Source organism: Alligator mississippiensis, chromosome 1 (genome assembly GCF_030867095.1).
Source record: "Alligator mississippiensis isolate rAllMis1 chromosome 1, rAllMis1, whole genome shotgun sequence".
Lineage (NCBI taxonomy): Eukaryota > Metazoa > Chordata > Crocodylia > Alligatoridae > Alligator > Alligator mississippiensis.
This window is the reverse complement of record NC_081824.1, coordinates 255934141-255952300: the sequence shown is the minus strand read 5'-3', so window position 1 is coordinate 255952300 and position 18160 is coordinate 255934141. Positions and strand designations below refer to the sequence as shown.

Genomic DNA, 18160 nt, shown 5'->3' with positions numbered 1-18160 from the left:
AACATGTTCCAAGCATGCTATACTTCCGAATGGTTGTGATGACTGTCTTGGATACGCTCCAGAACCAAGCAGGACATTCCGGAGGAGGTTCTACATCATGTTAATACTGTAGCTCTGTCATTCCTTCTCCTTAAAAATAACTCCTGTGCTATTTCTTAATTTACCTGATAAGAAAACAATGTTATGAAAACAAAATGTCTGGGTGTTCTTGGTTACTGTATTTCATCCATGTGAAATGTTCTGCTTCCAAGTCATGACTTGTAGTTACAGGAAGAATTTGGTATTCTGCACACGTCCTATGAACTACATTTCTCTCTCTGAACGCTGGCCATTCTTGGGGTTGGTAGCCAGGAACCTACCAGGACATACTGGTGGCTTAGGACTCCCTCTGTAGGCAGTGATGGTTTAAATCCTGGTTCAAAACAGCTCCTAACTTGAAGAGCTTGCACCTTCACTGAGCAAGAACCCACAAGGGCATAAAGGAAGGAGGAGCTACAGGCAGCCACTAGCTGGCCCCCAGGGACTGGCCATATAGTTTCTACAAAAATTGCCATTGTGTTGAGGAGTCCTTGGAAGTGAACTGCTGGTGAAGAATATGAAAGTAGAGAGGGTAATGGCTTTGCAGGCTGCGTGCAAGAAAAATGGATGTGTAGGAGGCAGGTGGATCTGTACCTGGTAGACTCACCCTGGTAAGATGAACGATGTCCTAAGCCCAGGTAGGAAGGGAGAGAGAGAAGATGGATGCTCTGCACTGACAAAGGTAGGGCTGCATGGTAGACCGGTAGAGCTGGGCAGATGACTAGACCAACGTGCTCAGTACAAGCGTAGGTAGGCAGAGATGCTCTACGTGAACGGAGGTAGGGTAGGGAGATGGAGAAATGTCTTTCACTACCCTAGGAAGGTGCAGCACAGGGATGTGGGGCCTGGGCCGACAGAGACGTTCTGCATTCCCAGTCACCCACCCTGGCCATCTTCAACAAGCGCCCTGATGCCCACCGGGCTGCGGTCATCTGATCCCAGCCGTCTTTCCCGCCCGACTGCGGGGGGGGGGGGGGGGGGGGGGTGCTGGACTCGGTGATCTGTAAGGTCCTTTCCAGGCCCTAGCAGCTATGAAACTACAGGTCGGGATGGATGGACTGCTGTCCTTTACTACCATAGGGCTGGAGGGACGGACGGCTTTTCCGCTCCAAGGCCAGGCGGGCGGACAGATGATGTGGGCAGAAGAGGGGAGGGAATAGGATGGGTGTGCGGACCCACAGACAGGCGTGGGCGGCCAGACGCGCAGACGGAAGCTGCCCGGCAGCCCTGGCGTCACACTCGGGCCGGGCTGACGCGGCCTAGGGCAGGCCCTGGCGCGCGGCCAGATCCCCGCCGGGCCCCATTCCCTCTGCGGCGCGAGCCGCGGCGGGCCTCTTATTTCTGCGCGCCGGAAGCGGAAGCGCCCTCGCACGGTTGCTAGGGCTGCGGCGGGGCGCGGCAAGGAAGGGGGCGGGGGAAGATGGCGGCGCTGGGGCTGAGCTCGCGGGAGCAGGCGGGTTGCCGCGGCCTGCTCGACCTCCTCGGCACCGACGACCTCCTGGCGCTGTCGGACACTGTTACCAACCGCCTGGTGCTGCCCGAGTCCCGCAAAGGTGCGGGGGGGAGTGTTGTCGCTGACGTAGTGGGGTGGGGGCGGAGCTGTGGGGGCCGCCGGCGCGGTGACGTAGGGACGTGCGCAGGGATGAGCGGTGTCCGCTTCCCTGGGCTCCGCGGTGCTGCAGTTCCGTGGTTCTGTCTACGTGGGAAGGGGAGGGAGCCGGGCGGGGGCGTGTGCAACAGCTCTGGCTCCTGTTTCTTTTCCTGGCCTGAGCAACTTGTGCCTTTAACTTTGGAGGGAACACCTCGCACAGTCCAGCCTTACATGAGTTATTGCCTGGTAGGGCAGCCCCTGGTTTCTGCAACTTCATCCTGCACTTTGTGAACTTGGATCTTGACATACACGCACATTTCAGGTTGCTGCCTGTTACATGCCTGTTACCTGAATTGCATTTGTGCATTCGGGCCTTAAGTTAAAGGAGCCTTAAATCATGGCTATGCTTCACATTCATCAGCTTAGCCAGATTCTGCATTATAAGTCCATGTCTTTTACAAAGTTGTCTAGCTAACATTTTGGAAAGTTTGTATGCTTTTTTTCATTTTGAAGCTGGCATGCCTCACTGAGGGTCTTGCTCAGCTTCATTTTTTATATACATTTTTCATTTTCTTTTGAAATGGAATTGAGCTGCTAGGCATGTAATATTAGCTAAAACTAGAATGGACTGGGCTTAAAGGCCAATATTCAGTCTGTATTAGTGTGGTTCTCAAATGTTTTTTGCTGCGACCTGCTGCTGGAAGCATTGCCCCTGCAACCCTTATTTGGGTCCCAACCTGAGGCTGGGAACCGCTGTTGTCTTATCTCCCAACTGAAGGACAGTTTCATGGAATCAAGTATTTCTAATATCTATAAAGTTGGTTACTTTAAAGTGCCACCTTGCTACTAGGCACAGTGGCTCTCCTTGACTTGGTTTGTTTGTTGTACGCACAGAACATTTATTTGTACTTCCATCAACCTTAATTTTTTTTTTAGTGGTCGAAGACTAACCTCACTGGCCACACCCAGATGAGTGGAAACATATGTTTCCCCAGGGACACACTTTGTGCCACTTGTCCCTGGGGAATGCCTGTGCCATGTGTGCTCTGGTACGTGGCAGGTTACCCCAGGTGGAGTAGGGGAAGCTGGGGCCAGCAGCCTTACTTGGGGGGCCTCCAGAAGCTGCAGCCACAGTGCTCCTGCAGCAGAGAATCTGGCCAGCAGCTGGAGTGTGGCTCAGGCTGAACAGGCTACAGTTTGGGGCAGCACTCGCTGCCACCATGTGTACCACCCTGCTTCTTAAGGTGCAGATTTTTTTGATCCTGGGATTTCCTGGGGTCAACAACCTTCCCCCCCCCATGCTGCAAAATAGTGCAGGGATGACCTGCATGTATTGTGTGTGGCACCGTGGATGGGCCACATACTGCATGTCCACACTCATCTGGATGTGGCCACTGAGTGCATTTTACTACTTACTGCCAGTAGAATGACCAGGTTGTGATTCTTTCATCTTCATTGTTGAATGTCTCTTATTCCATGCATCAGCTTTTCCTTAAAAAGTCCCATTTTGAATAAGCAGGACTGACACTTAACCAAAATGTTGTGATCTGTAAACTGGATCAAATAAACAGGGAACTTGGTGAGAGCAAACAAACTTTAGAAGATTATCTTGGTATTCTAAAGGACTTTGTCACACTAACAACACAGAAAAGCATCTATTCAGGAAAAATAAGTTGCCTATAAGAAAACTTTTATCTTACTAAATTCTTCTCCTTGACTACATAGATCATGGCAGGAGAGACAACTTACATTTCTACAAAATGAATTGTTAGGGCACGCCACACTTTTGTTAGGTTCTCTGTACGTGAAATAAGTGTTTTTTTGGCATTTCCTGAAGTGGTTGGAGTATCAATGTTTAGTACCACATTAGTCATCTCCATTTGGAAGTGTCAAGAAAAATATGCAGGATAAAGGTTGTGTGTCCTTTTTGACATTCTCAAATAATAAAAGCCTTTGGTAGTCAGTGATACGTGGATATCCAGAAGTAAGTAGTTCTTCAGATTGTATTGTTCAGATTCCTCAGCCAAAGTGCTTGATCAGGCTTATGCTGTTTCTTCAAGCCTTTTTTCCACAGCCTGTATGTAACTCCCTGTCTTGTCTGATTTGAGCATCAAATTGCTCATCCAAGCTTCAATCCCTGTTTTAGGCTTCTTAGTTTACGAATAGGTTTCAGACTTTGCATGCAGCTTATTGAATGACCCTAATATATTATAGGCATGAGTTTGAGATGTTGGCCATCAGCAGTGATAAAAATGTGCTGATATTTAAAATGTTTAAAGTGGAGTGAGAGGTTGAACAGATTTTGTCTTTAGGAGAAGCATATGCTAACTCAACTCTTTCATTTTCAGAAGCCATTCATGCCATTTTAGTTTACAGTCAGAGTGTAGAAGAGCTGCTGAAGCGAAGGAAGGTGTATCGGGAGATAATTTTTAAGTACCTGGCACAACAAGGAGTTGCGGTGCCTCCTTCTTCTGAGAAACACCAGCTCATCCATTACGCAAAGCAGTACTGGAACCAGCAGCTGTCAGATAAACCCTCGGAAAGAAAGGATGTTAAATTCGATAAAAAGGTCAGTGCTCTCTTCTGAGGGACTTAGGAACATCTAATACTGCAGAATACTTATGCTTATAAGTATTTAAATTTATCTGATAAACTGAATGTTTCTTTTTAAAAAATGTTTACACTGAATTGGAGTCTTGGCTTGGGCTGGGTACATTTGTCCAGATAACCAGGAGAGTTCTCCCAGGTTTGTGCTTCTGGTAGAAAATCTTACTTGGCAATGCCTGAATAGATATTCCAGTGCTGAACCTTTGAAGAATATAGCTTGCAGAACTGATGCTACACAGCCAAGGAGCCTCTCTGCACACATCTCAGCTTGTTCTGCAAGCTCCTTCAATCTGCCTGGCGACAGATGGCAGCAGTGCACAAGGGCACCCCTCTCTTATCAGCATTTATAGACATAAAGTTTATCTTGAGAGAGTTGCTGCTCTTCCAGTAGGGGGGGGAGGCAGTCTCCCACTACTGCTTGCATCCCAGGAGGGCACGGGGGGGGGGGAGGGAGGGCATGTGTCCCCTAGATCTGGGCAGGGCGGGCTGCAGCCGGGGCTGCGTGGGGTTCTTCTCAGCAGTGCTGGTCTCAGAGTGGGCACTGGCAGCACTGAGAGGATGCTGCATCCACCCCAAATTTTGCTGCCACTCCGCTCCCAGTGCCACCACCACCAGCTGCCTGGTGTAGCCCCAGCTAAGCACCCTGCTGCCACCCATGAGCCAAGAAGAGCCAGGGCAGCTGGCAGCAGCAGCAGTGGGAGCAGAGCAGCAGCAAAATTTGGGATGGATGGCAGCATCCTCCTAGCGACCGCTCCGAGCCCAGCCCCCTGAGAAGAGCCCCACGTGGCCCTGGCTGCAGCCCACCCTGCGCAAATTTGAGAGGCACATGCCTTCTCCCCCCTGTTCCCTTCTGGAGTGCAAGCAGTGGCAGGAGTCACCTCCCTGCTATGAGCCATGACTCTGCCTCCCGCCCCCCAGTCCCACCTGGGCAGCGCCTGCCCCCTCCCTCACTGTGGGGGGCATTAATATGCCCCTTCCCTCCCCTCCCACCACACCAGACTTACCAGCTGGAGGCAGCTGTATTGGATCAGTATTGGATGATATGCTTCCTTAAATATCAGCTATCAGTATCATCCCCAAAAATCTTTATTGGTGCACCCCTACTAATAACACTGTGTAGTGTATTATCACAGTTTTTACCCAGCACACTACTGTGCAGTGTTATTAGGTTACTGTGCAGTAAGCATCTTGTGTAGACGCACCTAGTGATTAGACAGCTTCTAAAGAATCAAATTTTAGTTTTAGTAGCTTTTTCAACACTGGCTAGTCTTGGTTTTGCCTGACTAAAAAATACTTGATATAATCTTTTTTTGAGAATTTGCATAAAATAAGAGTTAAGGAGGTCTCCTTGACTATATTTTCTTTCTACTTGCTGTGTACATGACCTCAAAGGGTCCAAAAGATGCAGTCTTGCTGGGCAGCCTCAGGAAAATCATCCTCTGGGCCAGTGTATTATTTGTTTGGGGGGAGGGGAGGAGTTGGTACTTTGTTGCTTCTTACCCAGTAGTCTTGGAAGGGCTTTGTGAAAACACTCAGTGCCACTCCTCACCTGTAAAATGGGAAATTAGAAAAACAAATTATGTGATTTGCCCAAGATGTGCAGCAAATGGAATAGAGAATCTAGTTCTAACAGTCCTGTGCTCTTTTGTTTGTCTCTGCTGTCTTGAGATTTTAAACAAATCTAACTCCTTTTGTGCAAGGAGGTGTTCTAGCCGTTCAGACTGTTTTATAGTTGGCAGGAAGTGCAACTGTCTGGCGATTGTTTTAAAATATTTTTCCCTACAGATTTAGTTCTGGTGAAAGGGTCCTGTAATAACAGTGTTGGACCCTGAAGTATTCTTTAGCTTTGGAGCAGGTACGTGCACAGCCCTACAAATAGCTGTGCAACATTTCCTCTCCCATCTCCTCAGTGTGTCTCAGCCTTATCCTGTAAGAGTAACTCATGGTGTGAGGGGAAATTCAGAATCCATGACTATATAATGGGGCTTCTTTTCTGAAACAACAAAGGTGTGAGCTGTACCATTGGCTTGATATCTGTGTAGCAATAGTTTTGGTTGCTTGGGTGTCTTGCACAGGCTGCAGGCAGGTGTGGTGAATCTTGAAGTCAGTGTTGAATTAGTGAGTTTGGGGTGTGATTCACTTCTTTTTTTCTTAAGTTTTTTGATTTGGGAATATTTCAGGAATGTGTTGAATAGGAAACACATTTTTAGTTCACAAAACTATCTTGAGCTGTATAAAACTGAACTGTGTGTGTACATTAACATAAAATCTTGCTGTGTTTAAAAATGTTTTGCTTGATTGCAGATCGATGGGCAGAGACAAAAGCAAGAGGAAGATGACTTACAAAGTCTGGGTGAAGAATTCTGTCAGTGGTTCTTCGACCTTTTGAACGCTCAGCATCCTTTGGGAGGACAATCAGAAGAAAGTTGGGGGCCACAGCATTTCTGGGAGGATGCCAAGCTGAAATTCTATTACAATACATTAGAACAAAGCACAGAAGAATATAACGGTGCAGAACTAGTCAGCCTTCGTTTACTCTCATTGGTGAAAGAAGAATATCTCTTGTTGAATCCCAACTTTGATGCTGGTGGATTGAAATGTGCAAAGTCTCCTTATGGGCTAGTAGTAGTGGCAGTTGCTGGCACAGTGCACAGAGGCAATATATGTTTGGGTGTCTTTGAACAAATCTTTGGACTCATTAGTTGCCCAGTTAGAGCAAATACTTGGAAAATAAAATTTGTGAATCTTAAAATCTTTGGACAGAATGCCCTGGAGCCTGGGACACAAATTCAAAAGCCTTCCATAAAGTTTGAGTCTAACCAGCTACAGGAACTGTATGATGGAAAAGAACTGCACTTGATTGAAACTTATAAATTCTGAGCAGTGTGCTTACAGAACTGGGAAAGAAAGGATTGTTTGAACAAAGAATACAGTGCTTGTTTAGTGCATACTTACACATGCAAAGGGTTTGTCTCTTTCTTGAGTCAGAATTGCTAAGCTGATGACAAGCCAAAGTACTGAGGAAAATATACTATGAGATTCCCTACTGTGTTTGGGTACTCACTTTGTATACTAAAACACATTCAAAGAGTTACTTCAGGTTCAAGTAATTTTTTATTTGTTTGTTCATTTTCCCCTTCTCTGTCTCCCACTTACAAAATGCATGGCAAAATTGGGATTTAGAGTTTTGGCATATTTGTACTGGATGGCTTGGGGACTAGTAGTAGCACATGGAGATTTTCCCCAGGCAACCAGTTCAAGTTGTACTAAGATGGTAACTGAAAAATAGTGCCGTTGGGTGGCTGCCCAAAATGAACTGGAATTCTGGGTCTAATTTCTTACTGTGCCAGTAACTACCTAACAAAATCAGTAGTCGTGTTGGCAGTCTGTGGAGTAGTCAGACAGTTATGGAGGACTACTGTCTTTTAAACCTAAAAGATATAAATACCATAATGGGTGATGTGGGAAACTGGCAGTGGTCTTGTCAAAGCTTTTTTTATTTTGAATCAAAAGTTTTCAGTGCTGCCACTTACTTTACAGTTTTCAGTAGCATTTAATTCATTGCAACATTAACCCCTTCATCTCTTCTCTTCCTGCTCAAAAAGGCTGCAAATGCATCCCTTTTCAGCACTGACTCTCCACAATTGAGTTGCTTGCTACATCTTCACGTGAAGCAAATGCTTTGATACTGCAATTTATTATTACCTTGTATAGTAGTTTACAGCAGAGGTTAATGTGCTACTTTAAGTGATGATTTTTCCATATTGTTCCATATTGAATTCCATAAATTCAAGAATTGTATTCAGTTATAGCTGCTTTATTAGATTGGATATAAATCTATTTTTGTAATAGAAGGAAATTAGAAACTGAAGTGGACTTTTCCAGGTAGGTTTGTGATATCCCTGCCAAGAGTAATTGCAATGCAAGACTACACAGCATCCAAAAACTTCTAGAATTCTTTTACAAACAAGGAATTTAATGTTTTGTCCCCTTAACAAAAAATAAATGTTGCAAGAACTATTTGAGTAAAAGGCAGTATATTAAAATGTCCTCTGCTGGACTACAGAGAAATTCAGGATTTTTTGGTTACTAATTTATGACAAATATAAGCAGCTCAACTTCCTAAATTCCTATGGATCAGTTTCATTGTATGCATAGCTAAATCAAGGTTCATTGGAAATGGTATTCATTGGATGGTGGGTAAAAGTGTTGATATGCCTTATAGCTTTCTCTTTTGAAATAAAGAAGAATTAGCTTTCAAGCCAAAAAATTAAACAGGTGTTTGTTTGTTTTTTCAAGTTATGTGTAGTTGCAAACTCTTTGAATGGTTATTTAAGTAAATTTCTTCTTTCTGGCAGTAGTGCACTTTTTCTGGCTTCATAACTGTTTCTAAATGTGTTAATTTATAAATGTGACTTCAATTTTGAAAGTGGCATAATTCAATTAAATTTCTTTATCTTAAAAATAACTGAGACACCTACTTTATAGCATAGTTAATGGTCATGTGTACTTTCTGGAGCAGCCTACACACAGTTCATAGAACATGAAGAGAGATTAGAAGAATTTAGGGAGCTAGAACAAAATGATTCAATTTCTGATAAAGCAGCTTTTGTATAGCCCATGCAGAACTCTCCTTAATCACTTGATCAGTTTTGGCCTGCCATCATCCTGCCCCCTGGGAGGAGTCTGGCAAAGCCCCGCAACCTTCCCGGGGCGGGGGAGGGGAGCACGGGCCCCCAGATCTGCACACAGGATGACAGCAGGCTGCCACTGCCAGCAACTGATACAAGTTTTGTTTTGAGTGGTTTGAGGTGCAATTTCCCATAAACCAACACCTAAACCAATCTCCTTGAAACTTGGCTGACTTCTTGCCCTCTGAAGGGGCTACGATCCCTGCAGTTTTCATCTGAATCAGGCAAGAAATGACAAAGTTATAGGCATTTTCATGATTCCTCATAGCCTATGAGCAAAACATCGAAACAGCAAAACAGTTTTGACAAAATGAAATGGAATAGTGCTTTGAAACGAAATGAAACACTGTCCCTTCAAAACGGCAAAAAGATTTGCTTTGTTGGATAGTTTCCTTCATTGTAATTTATGTATAGTTGACATGAATTACATATGTGTTCATGAATGAACTTTTGATAAGTTTCAAGAATTTGTGAAATATTTACATGAATAAGAAAAATAGTTGTTGCAAGATGAGGGCCCACTCTACATGTTGCAGGTATGGCATGCTTACCTGGTTAATTACACAATGACCTTGAGACCATCTACATATGTAAAGTAGCTATTGCACAGTAAAAAGCTCCAACCAGCTATAAAGTTAGACCTTGAAAGTGTGTACTGACTTAATAGCTGGTTGCTATCCAGCTTGAATTTTTAAGTGTACCGGGGTCATTCCTATGGTTTGGAGCCCTATCAGCTAACAGGGCCCCGAGGTGCAGGGATGCATCTTACCTAGCTGGGACTGCAAATCTAAGCAGCTGTGGGTGCTGAGTCCCTGCAGTGGATCTCATGGCAATTCCCCCCACCCTGGACTTGGGGGCAGGAAGATCTCCCCTGTGACAGTCTCCCTGCCCCAGGGGTGTGTGAAGTTCCCCTGTGCTTGGGAGCCCCTGAACTGGGAAACATGGGGCTCCCATGCTATGGGAGCTTGCTTTTTGCTGATGCAAGGGATGTCCAGGATCAGGCTCCTCCTGAACAGGCAGTAAGGCTTGATAGGATCTAATGCACAATGTGGCAGGGCAGGAGGCGTGATTGCATGAATCGTGCATTAGATCCCCTCATACCCTTACCTGCACATATAGGCAGGGCCTAGGTGAGTCTGTCCTGTTTTTCAGATGTTGACTTCTCTCTACCCCAGTTTCCATTAAGTTCAGTTTATGAAAAGGTTGACCAAATTCACTTGTTGCTTATTTCCATTTTCAGGTGCCTAAAGTACTTATGAAAATGTGGCCCTTCATGCCCAGGCTGTGAATTTTCTAGTTGTGAATTGTGGAGTTTTAGGATAAATGTTGCTGAAGAACATTTCCCACTTCCCTTCTTCCCTGCCCCCATTTTCAGCCATTGGCACTACAGCAAATAAGTCTAGTTTATGGTGGGCATAACAGATGTACAAGAGTCATCCTGCCTCCACTACTTGTTAGGAGATCCAAAGATTGATGAATAAATCTGGACTGTTCACAATTCACATAATAGCATTTTGGTGACACCTTGTGGCAGATTCATTGCCTGCCTATATTTATGGGCTGATATACAGGAACAAGCTTTTAGAATGACTGGAATATGTTTAGGCTTGATCAGAAGGCAAACCGCAGGCTTCTTTATAGAAGTGACATTCTACTTGATTTTTTTTGTCAATAATTCAAATGGATGACATTTCTGCAGGTTCTTTTACCTTGATCAACTGAAATGCTTGGAGGCTTGATAGAAAGCTAAATCCCTCACTGTTTTAAAGATCTCCCCTTTTTCCAGCTGGTCAGTGAGGTCTAGCTGTGATAAACCAGGACCCACATGTTGTTGCTAGGGTCTAAGAGGGAAATGTTATCGGTGACAGCTACCAGAGAGAGGGCTTCCTGGAAACATTTCAGCTGACATGTTAACAAACACATTTCTTAGATTCAGGCTTCCTATATGCCTTAATCTCAAAACCAAATGAATAGGACCCTGACAGCAATTCCTTGACCTGCTTACCTCTGTAACTGCAAAACTTAATTGATTTCTAAATTAAATTCAAAGAGGAAAGTGCCTTCATTCTGGGGTAGCACATTTGTCTACTTTGTGTGCAATCACACTGTTTTCTAAAAAACTCCTTTTTTTATAAAGTCAAGATGGCAACAAGACACTAAAGATGCATAAGTTGTCTTTTAAAACAACTAACATTTAAAATGTTAACAAAAGGCATTTCAAAGGGAACCTTGCCAAAAAAAAGTATCATCTGTCTCATTTAGGGTAAACTGTAATGACAATTTAACTACCTCCGTTTTGGCAAAAACTTAAAGTTGTTGCCAGTAGATCTGTTGCACTAAGATCTTTTTAGAGATGGACAATGTAGAATGTAGGTCATCAGCACAATAGCTGAAATTAGCAGAGGTTCTTGGGTTATGGTCCTCAGCTGGACTGAAGAGAACTAATTGGGCAAAGTATGCTACCTATGAGTGCCAGTACAATTTCCCCATGTAAGTAATTGTATTACTTACAGGGGGCATGCGATGCAGTCAGTGGGAGAGGGGATGATTGGACCATCTCATATGTCAGTATCTCCCACTGATATTTTAATTCTTCCCTCTAGCTCATCTGTCTCTTATGTAACTAGGTCCTGCACTAGTAAATCAGGATTTTCCTAACTTCTGAATAAATGAACTTACAACCTGCATTGTTGTTTTGTTTTTGAGGGGTTTTTTGTCTAGACAATGAAAGCCAGAGGAAGGGAATGCCAATTTTGAATAACTCAAACCTGAATGCATTAATTGGCACAAAACTTTAATTCAAAGCCTTTCCCTGATGCAGTTTCAAAGTACTACTGTAAGCAATATGTTATGTTGGAGATCTCCAAAAAAAGTTTACAATAATCTGTATTTTAACAATCTCATTATAGTGGACCTAAGCAGGATACTCTCTAATGAGCTAGATGAGCCTTAAAAAAAAAAGTTATTTTTATTATGGGGCCAGAAGTCCTCATTAAAGGAGGAGGCTAATGGGTATACGTTCATGCATTTCAACTATTGGTAACTTTAACAAGGTATATATGGGATAAAATCCTTGTAGCTGTATAATCACCCCACTGTGTTGAAGGATGAAAGAATGTGTTAGGTGCCAATTAATCAGCTTTGAGTTTCATCCTTTTGATGTAGCAATGCTCAGCCAAAAAGGGCTCATCCAGACAAGTGTGGATGTGAGGGATATGGCACCGTAGAACCATCTGTAGCGCCACATACTCACATGCAGGCATTCCCCATGCTGGTACTTTGCAGGGTGGGGGAGTTGACCCCAGGATCTCCTGGGGTCAAAAAAGCCCATGGAAAAAAACCAAACAGGGCAGTGTACGTGGCCGTAGCACGGGCTGTCCAAAACCAGAGTCTAGCCAGCCAGAGCCACACTCTGGCTGCCAGCAAGAGTTCCTGCTGCAGGAGCGCTGTGGCTGCAGCTCCCAGAGGCCCCCAGGATCCCAGGGAAGGCTGCTGGGGCCAGCACAGTTGCTGACCCCAGCCTCCCCTACCCCACCCAAGGTAACCTGCTGCATGCCAGAGCACACATAGCATGGGCATTCTCTGGGGACAGGCAGAGGCACAAGTTGTACCACTGCTACTTGTCCCTGGGCAAACACACGTTCCTGCTTGCCTGGATGTTCCCAAAGCATGCAAATTATTTGTCACTGTTCTTGTACTGTTAATATAAGTAGCAATGCAGTATTATAATGTTTTGTCCAGAGCCTGTTAGCTTAGTTTTTCTAGGCAGCACACCATCTTGAAACAAGACGGACCCAGGCGCTCTCATTGAATTGGAGGCATCTCTAGGCCAAAGTGTTTCTATGCCAAGGTTGTTGTGTGGAAGGTAAGGCCAGCATCACTATTTCAGGATTGTTGTGTCTTGTATAAGTTTAATTCCTATTTTTCTTTATTACGTTTAAAAAATATTCCTGAAGATGCTAATGACATGGGGAAGAGCATTTATCATCATTTTAAAAGTAACAAAGCTTTTGCACTAGTCCACTGGAAAGCTGTTTCAGTATCTCACTGGTCTAATGGTTAGGAACCCCTTAACTTCTAGCCTAAATTTATTTTAACCTGAGAAACATGCCTTGGGCAAACCACCTAGTAAGTCAGTAGCAGAGATTTTCATTCTAAGCAGTGACAGTGCTTGGCGGGAATGCCAGGTGTGGCTTAAACAGAAAGAAAACATGGCAGCTGCTTGGATGGTTTGGTTGTGAAGTAGTCTGCAAATATGGTGATGTTTCAGAATGACCAGTCTAAAGGAAGATGGCTGTCATTTCACTAAACATGTTATGGGGGCCAATGCAAGACACTTCTACTAGTATTGGTGTGTTGCCTTTGTGCACATTTTGGGAGTTCAGCACAAGGAGATGTGTTTTGGAGCCCAGTAGGGATTATGGGGACACAGTTGGGTTCTGCTTCTACATCAAGCCATTAATTGTTTTCTCGTGTTCCGCAAAGGGAAACATGCTACTTCTTCTTTGAGGACACATGACTCTAAGTATGTTGTGTAAAGGTTCAGGGGTACATGAAGACTAGATGCTATCTTCTGAACTATTGAGAGTGTTCCTTAGGAATTGTAGGCACCAAGTCCTATCCCTCTCATACACTGATCACACTCCATTTTGAAAGTAGTTCTGGGCTTGTTTGTTTTTGCTTTGTTTACATACATTAGTCCAGGGGTTCTCAAACTTTGTGATACTGTGACCCTGAGTGCTGGATGGTGGGGACGGGGAGCTCTCCCATGGCAGCCACCGCTGCCATCCACCACTCCGTGCTGTTTCCCTGTGCCACCGCACATACCCCCTGGGAAATTTGTGGCCCCCTTTTAAGTTGCTTGCGACCCCCCGGGGGTTTGCAACCTACAGTTTGAGAACCTCTGCATTATTCCACTTGCTGTTCCAGTATCTGACTAATCAAATACTTAGAAACCTCCTGCTAACTTCTAGCCTAAACCTATTTATAGCCATTTGCTTATGTGCTAGTTATTAGCCTGTAGCTTAACTTGACTTATCTTTTTCCTGGTATATACTTTTTGGTGTTTATAGATAGTAATGATATCCCCTTTCCACTTCTGTTTTATGAGGCTAAGAAATCAGGTTCTTCAGTCAGGCATTTATTAGGATTTGTTAAAAGCTTTCAAGGAAGTCAACATGTCTAAGCTTTGTAATCAATGAGCAATATGTATCCAGCTTGTTTCTGTGCTTTGCTAAATCCTACTTGTTGCTTATTTCCATTTTCAGGTGCCTAAAGTACTTATGAAAATGTGGCCCTTCATGCCCAGGCTGTGAATTAAATTGGCAAGAACGTGTGCAGGCGTGGCACTTGGATGCTTTTAGGACAGTTAGGGGGTTTATTAGCATCTTTCAGATATTAGGGCAGTGGATGACTATTGCTACACTAGAACAAAAGGGCTGGAGGGGGTGGGGCATATATCAAGTTATTAGCCTGAATTTTTTTTGAAGAGTACCCTGCATTATTTTTACTTAGTTCATTATGGGAAAGGTGGGAAACTTTTAAAGTGTAAGCTTAATTTCAGAAATGGAGAGAAGAGCTTTTTATTTACCAGAGAGGCCTTCCTACCCATCCTTCACCTGAGAGAGAGAATTTGCCAAGGTGAATAATAGAATTTGCCTAGGTGGAAAGAAAAAAAACCCCAAACCTCAGCAGAACAGTCACAAGTGATTGCTGTGAATCTTGTACATTAAGGCACATCAGAGCAGCGATAAGACAGATGGATGTACTGAATTCTTTTCTTGTGGTTATTTCAACATACGTTTTTCTACCTTGTGAGTTTTATTTTGCCTTCTTGCTTTTGGCTAGAGATCAAACTCTAAACTGTCCTGGACGGGTATCAGTCATCTTCTCTGTTGATCTATATAGCAGATAGCACAAGAAGGATGCCAATCCCTGCCTGGGATTCTGTTACTGTAAAGCAAAAAAAAAAAAAAAAAAAAGAGGAGGGGAAGGGAGGAAAGGAAGGAGGAAAAAAGTGGATCTTGTTTTAAAAGTACTATATTCACTTATGTATTAAAACAATTTTCTACAGATAAGCACTTTTAGCCGCTCTTTAACCCACGGAAAAGAATGAAAATGTTCTAGGAAGGCTTATTACATAGCCAGCTGCACCTGCTTTAATTCGCCTGTGTAAGTGTCCCACAGATGGCATGTGAAATGCTGCTGCTGTTTGTATCAGCACTCAATGCCCACAGTGCCAATCCCTGTGTAGTGAAGTGTAGCACCCAACACCACATTCTGTACAAATCTGGGGCCTAATTAAAAGTTCACAGACATAAACATGGCAATTTGAATTTAGTCCTTGGTGTGGACTGAGAGCACATAGACATTTCTCTTTCATCCTCAGTTGGACAGATTTTTGAGCAGTCCTGACACTGGACATGTGCTTTAATGTGCATTAGCCAATTTTAATGTGTAGTAAAGCATCACAAAAAACTCCATGCTCTAGCTAATGCACATTAAAATAGGCTAATGCACCTTTTTCTAGTACCTCACAAGGAAGTACAAAATTAAATGTGCATTACCTGATGCACATTAATGAACATGTAGATGCGCCCACTGAGAGCTATTTTAATGTCTTGTTTCTAATGTGAGCATTAGGGGTGCACTAATAAAGATTATTTTGGCCATTACTGATGGCCAATTATTAACCAGCCATATTGGCCAATACTGATCCAATAGCTAATATGCAGCCTGGCAGCTTGGAGAGCAGCATCCAGCCAGTAAGTTTGTTGTAGGGAGGCGCAGGGTTGGGGGAGAGAAAGGGGGGACAGATTGAGGCCCCCACAGTGAGGGAGGGAATGGGGCTGGGGTAGGGTTAGGCATTGCCCAGCTGGGGTGGGGCACAAGATGGACCAATGGGTGGCTTGCCAGGTGGCCACAGGAGGGGATGAGAAGGGGGGGGGGTGGCTCTCCACCGCTGTGCCCAGTCCTGATGGAGGCAATGGAGGAATGTGCCCCTGCATTTGTACACAGGGTGACGGTACACTGCCTGCTGTGGGCTTGGGGCCAGGGGCTACACCAGCTTCTTCCCGGTGGGGAAGGGGGGCTGGGCCGGGACTGTGTTACCAGCGGGCGGGGAGGGGGGGGTGCTATGGGGCAGGCTACAACCTCCCCAAAATTTACCATAGCCATCCTGTAGCCACCTCTCCCAGCACTGCTGCTGCTTGTCCCGCCCCTGCTTGCCCCAAGTAGAGCCCTGATGCAGCCTCCCCCCAACCCCCAGGGAAGAAGCCAGTGCAGCCCTTGGCCCTGAGCCTGCACAGAACAGCCTGCCTTTGCCCCATGAACAAATCCAGGGTGCATATGCCCCCCACGCTACCACTGGGGGTGCAAATAGGGCAGAAGATGCCTCCCTGCCCCCTGGATGAGCTGCCTGCAGTTCTGTTCCACGCCCCACCCCACCTCAGCTGGACAGTGCCTACTTCAGCTCCACTCCCTCCCTCACCCTGGTGGCCTTAATCTGCTCCCCCCCCAGATTTACCAGCTGGACACTGCTCTCCAAGCTACATTCCTGGCTGCATGCATCCTGCAGCTGCGCACAAGCACACAGCATTTATCAGTGGCATTACTGGGTACACCTGCCAAAAAAAGCTGATTGCCAATAATACCAATTTTCCTTTTATTGGTGCCGATCCTGTATGGACCAAGACACCGGTGCCCCTCTAGTGAGTGTTTCTTTTATGGCTCAGCAAATGTCTTTTCTTCTTTTTCCTATCTGTTACTTAATAAAATCCACTGCCCACTTCTACAGACCATAATGAACCATTTTGCAACATGCCTGCATGCTGCATGAGAATTGCATTCAAATGTGGGCCTCATACAATGAATATGTATATAGAAGTATTGGTTTTGAGTATGAAACATCTGTGGCATGTAGATTGAAAATAGTTTGCTTTTTGTCCTGTTATATATTTTAATACATCATATAATTTAATAGATCCATTCTTCCCAATCCCCAGTCTTTTTCTTGCTATACTTTTATTTCAAACACAGTAATTGTTGATTTGTCTGTAATGGTGAAAGGCATAAGACATGATGTCAGTCCTTGTTCATCTGCTCACTTCTGGTTCATTAGCATTCTGGTTCACAGTTTATTAGTACTATATTTACTTGAATCTAAAATGAGATCCCCCCCCAAATCAGCATGGGGGAAAAGCCCCTCATCCTAGATTTGTTTACAAAGTGTGGCAGGGGTGGGGGAAGACAGCTGCTGTGGGCCTCTGCTTGCCCTTTGTAGCTTCCACCTTTTCCCACCCGCCCTGCTCTGCATCCTTCTCCCCTCCCATCCTGCACTGCCCCCCACCCACCTCACCTTATTGTTAGGTGCAGCTCAGCTCTAGCTCAAGCTGAATTCCCTCCAGGGCTCAGGGTACATGAAACTCTGTCCCCTACCTGGCTAATGCCCCCTGCCAAGCTCTGTCCTCTGCCTCTGCTGCATGGCCTGGCAAGGGCTTCTCTTTCACATGCTGTGCTTCAGGAAGGAATAGAGCCTGAGCAGCATCTGACAGTAAGTAGGAGGGAAGGGAGGGGGGAAAAGCTTGTCAGGGGATTAGGGGTAGAAGGGACAGAGACTGTGGAGAGATGGGGGTGGGGAGGTGCAGGTGATGGGGGGCAAGAAGGCTGCAGGGGAAAGAAGTAAGGGGACAAGGGGGCCACCTCATGCCTCAGTTACCTACCCCCCTCCCCTGCCATTGATTTCCCTGCTGTAGCAGTGGGAGGGGAATGAGTTTAAGAGAACCCTTCAATAATTAGATTCCATACCTGGAAAATTATAATAAATGTATGAATTTTCCATAGATAGGATTTAATTACTGGGGGGGGTCGTCTTAAATTCAGGGTCAACTTAGATTTGAGTAAATACGGTATTATTTATTGCTTGCCCCAATTTAGACTATTAAATAAAGTAGCCTAACAGTTTTAATTATTTATGTCAATGAATGGGTTCTCTGGAACATCTGTTCAGTCCTTATGGATTTAGATACATGTGTATAATTAACAAGTTTAATGGTGAGAAAATCCCATTCTGATGATATGTGATGCATTGCCTTGAACTCCAGCATTTTCTTGAACATGTTGATTCTTGCACTTTCATTATATAGCTTTATTACAGAAATGGACTTTATTTTCCAAAGAAGACTTATTTGATAAG

At 44.7% G+C, this 18160-nt stretch overlaps 1 protein-coding gene across 1 annotated transcript; it reads left to right on the top strand.

Moving 5' to 3' along the window:
* The first annotated feature begins 1469 nt into the window (after window positions 1–1469).
* On the top strand, window positions 1470–8551 carry C1H3orf38 (chromosome 1 C3orf38 homolog). Its single transcript, XM_006259381.4, has 3 exons — window positions 1470–1631; window positions 4018–4238; window positions 6581–8551. Exons 1-3 carry the CDS (start codon window positions 1499–1501, stop codon window positions 7154–7156), a joined length of 930 nt encoding a protein of 309 aa, XP_006259443.1. The 5' UTR covers window positions 1470–1498; the 3' UTR covers window positions 7157–8551.
* Window positions 8552–18160: the final 9609 nt, after the last annotated feature.

What these genes read in the sequence shown, in the direction of transcription:
- C1H3orf38 (XM_006259381.4), top strand. Translation starts at nt 1,499, where the DNA reads ATGGCGGCGCTGGGGCTGAGCTCGCGGGAGCAGGCGGGTTGCCGCGGC. An exon ending in GCTGCCCGAGTCCCGCAAAG is followed by an intron (nt 1,632 to 4,017) that starts GTGCGGGGGGGA and finishes TTTCATTTTCAG; the next exon opens with AAGCCATTCATGCCATTTTA. An exon ending in ATGTTAAATTCGATAAAAAG is followed by an intron (nt 4,239 to 6,580) that starts GTCAGTGCTCTC and finishes GCTTGATTGCAG; the next exon opens with ATCGATGGGCAGAGACAAAA.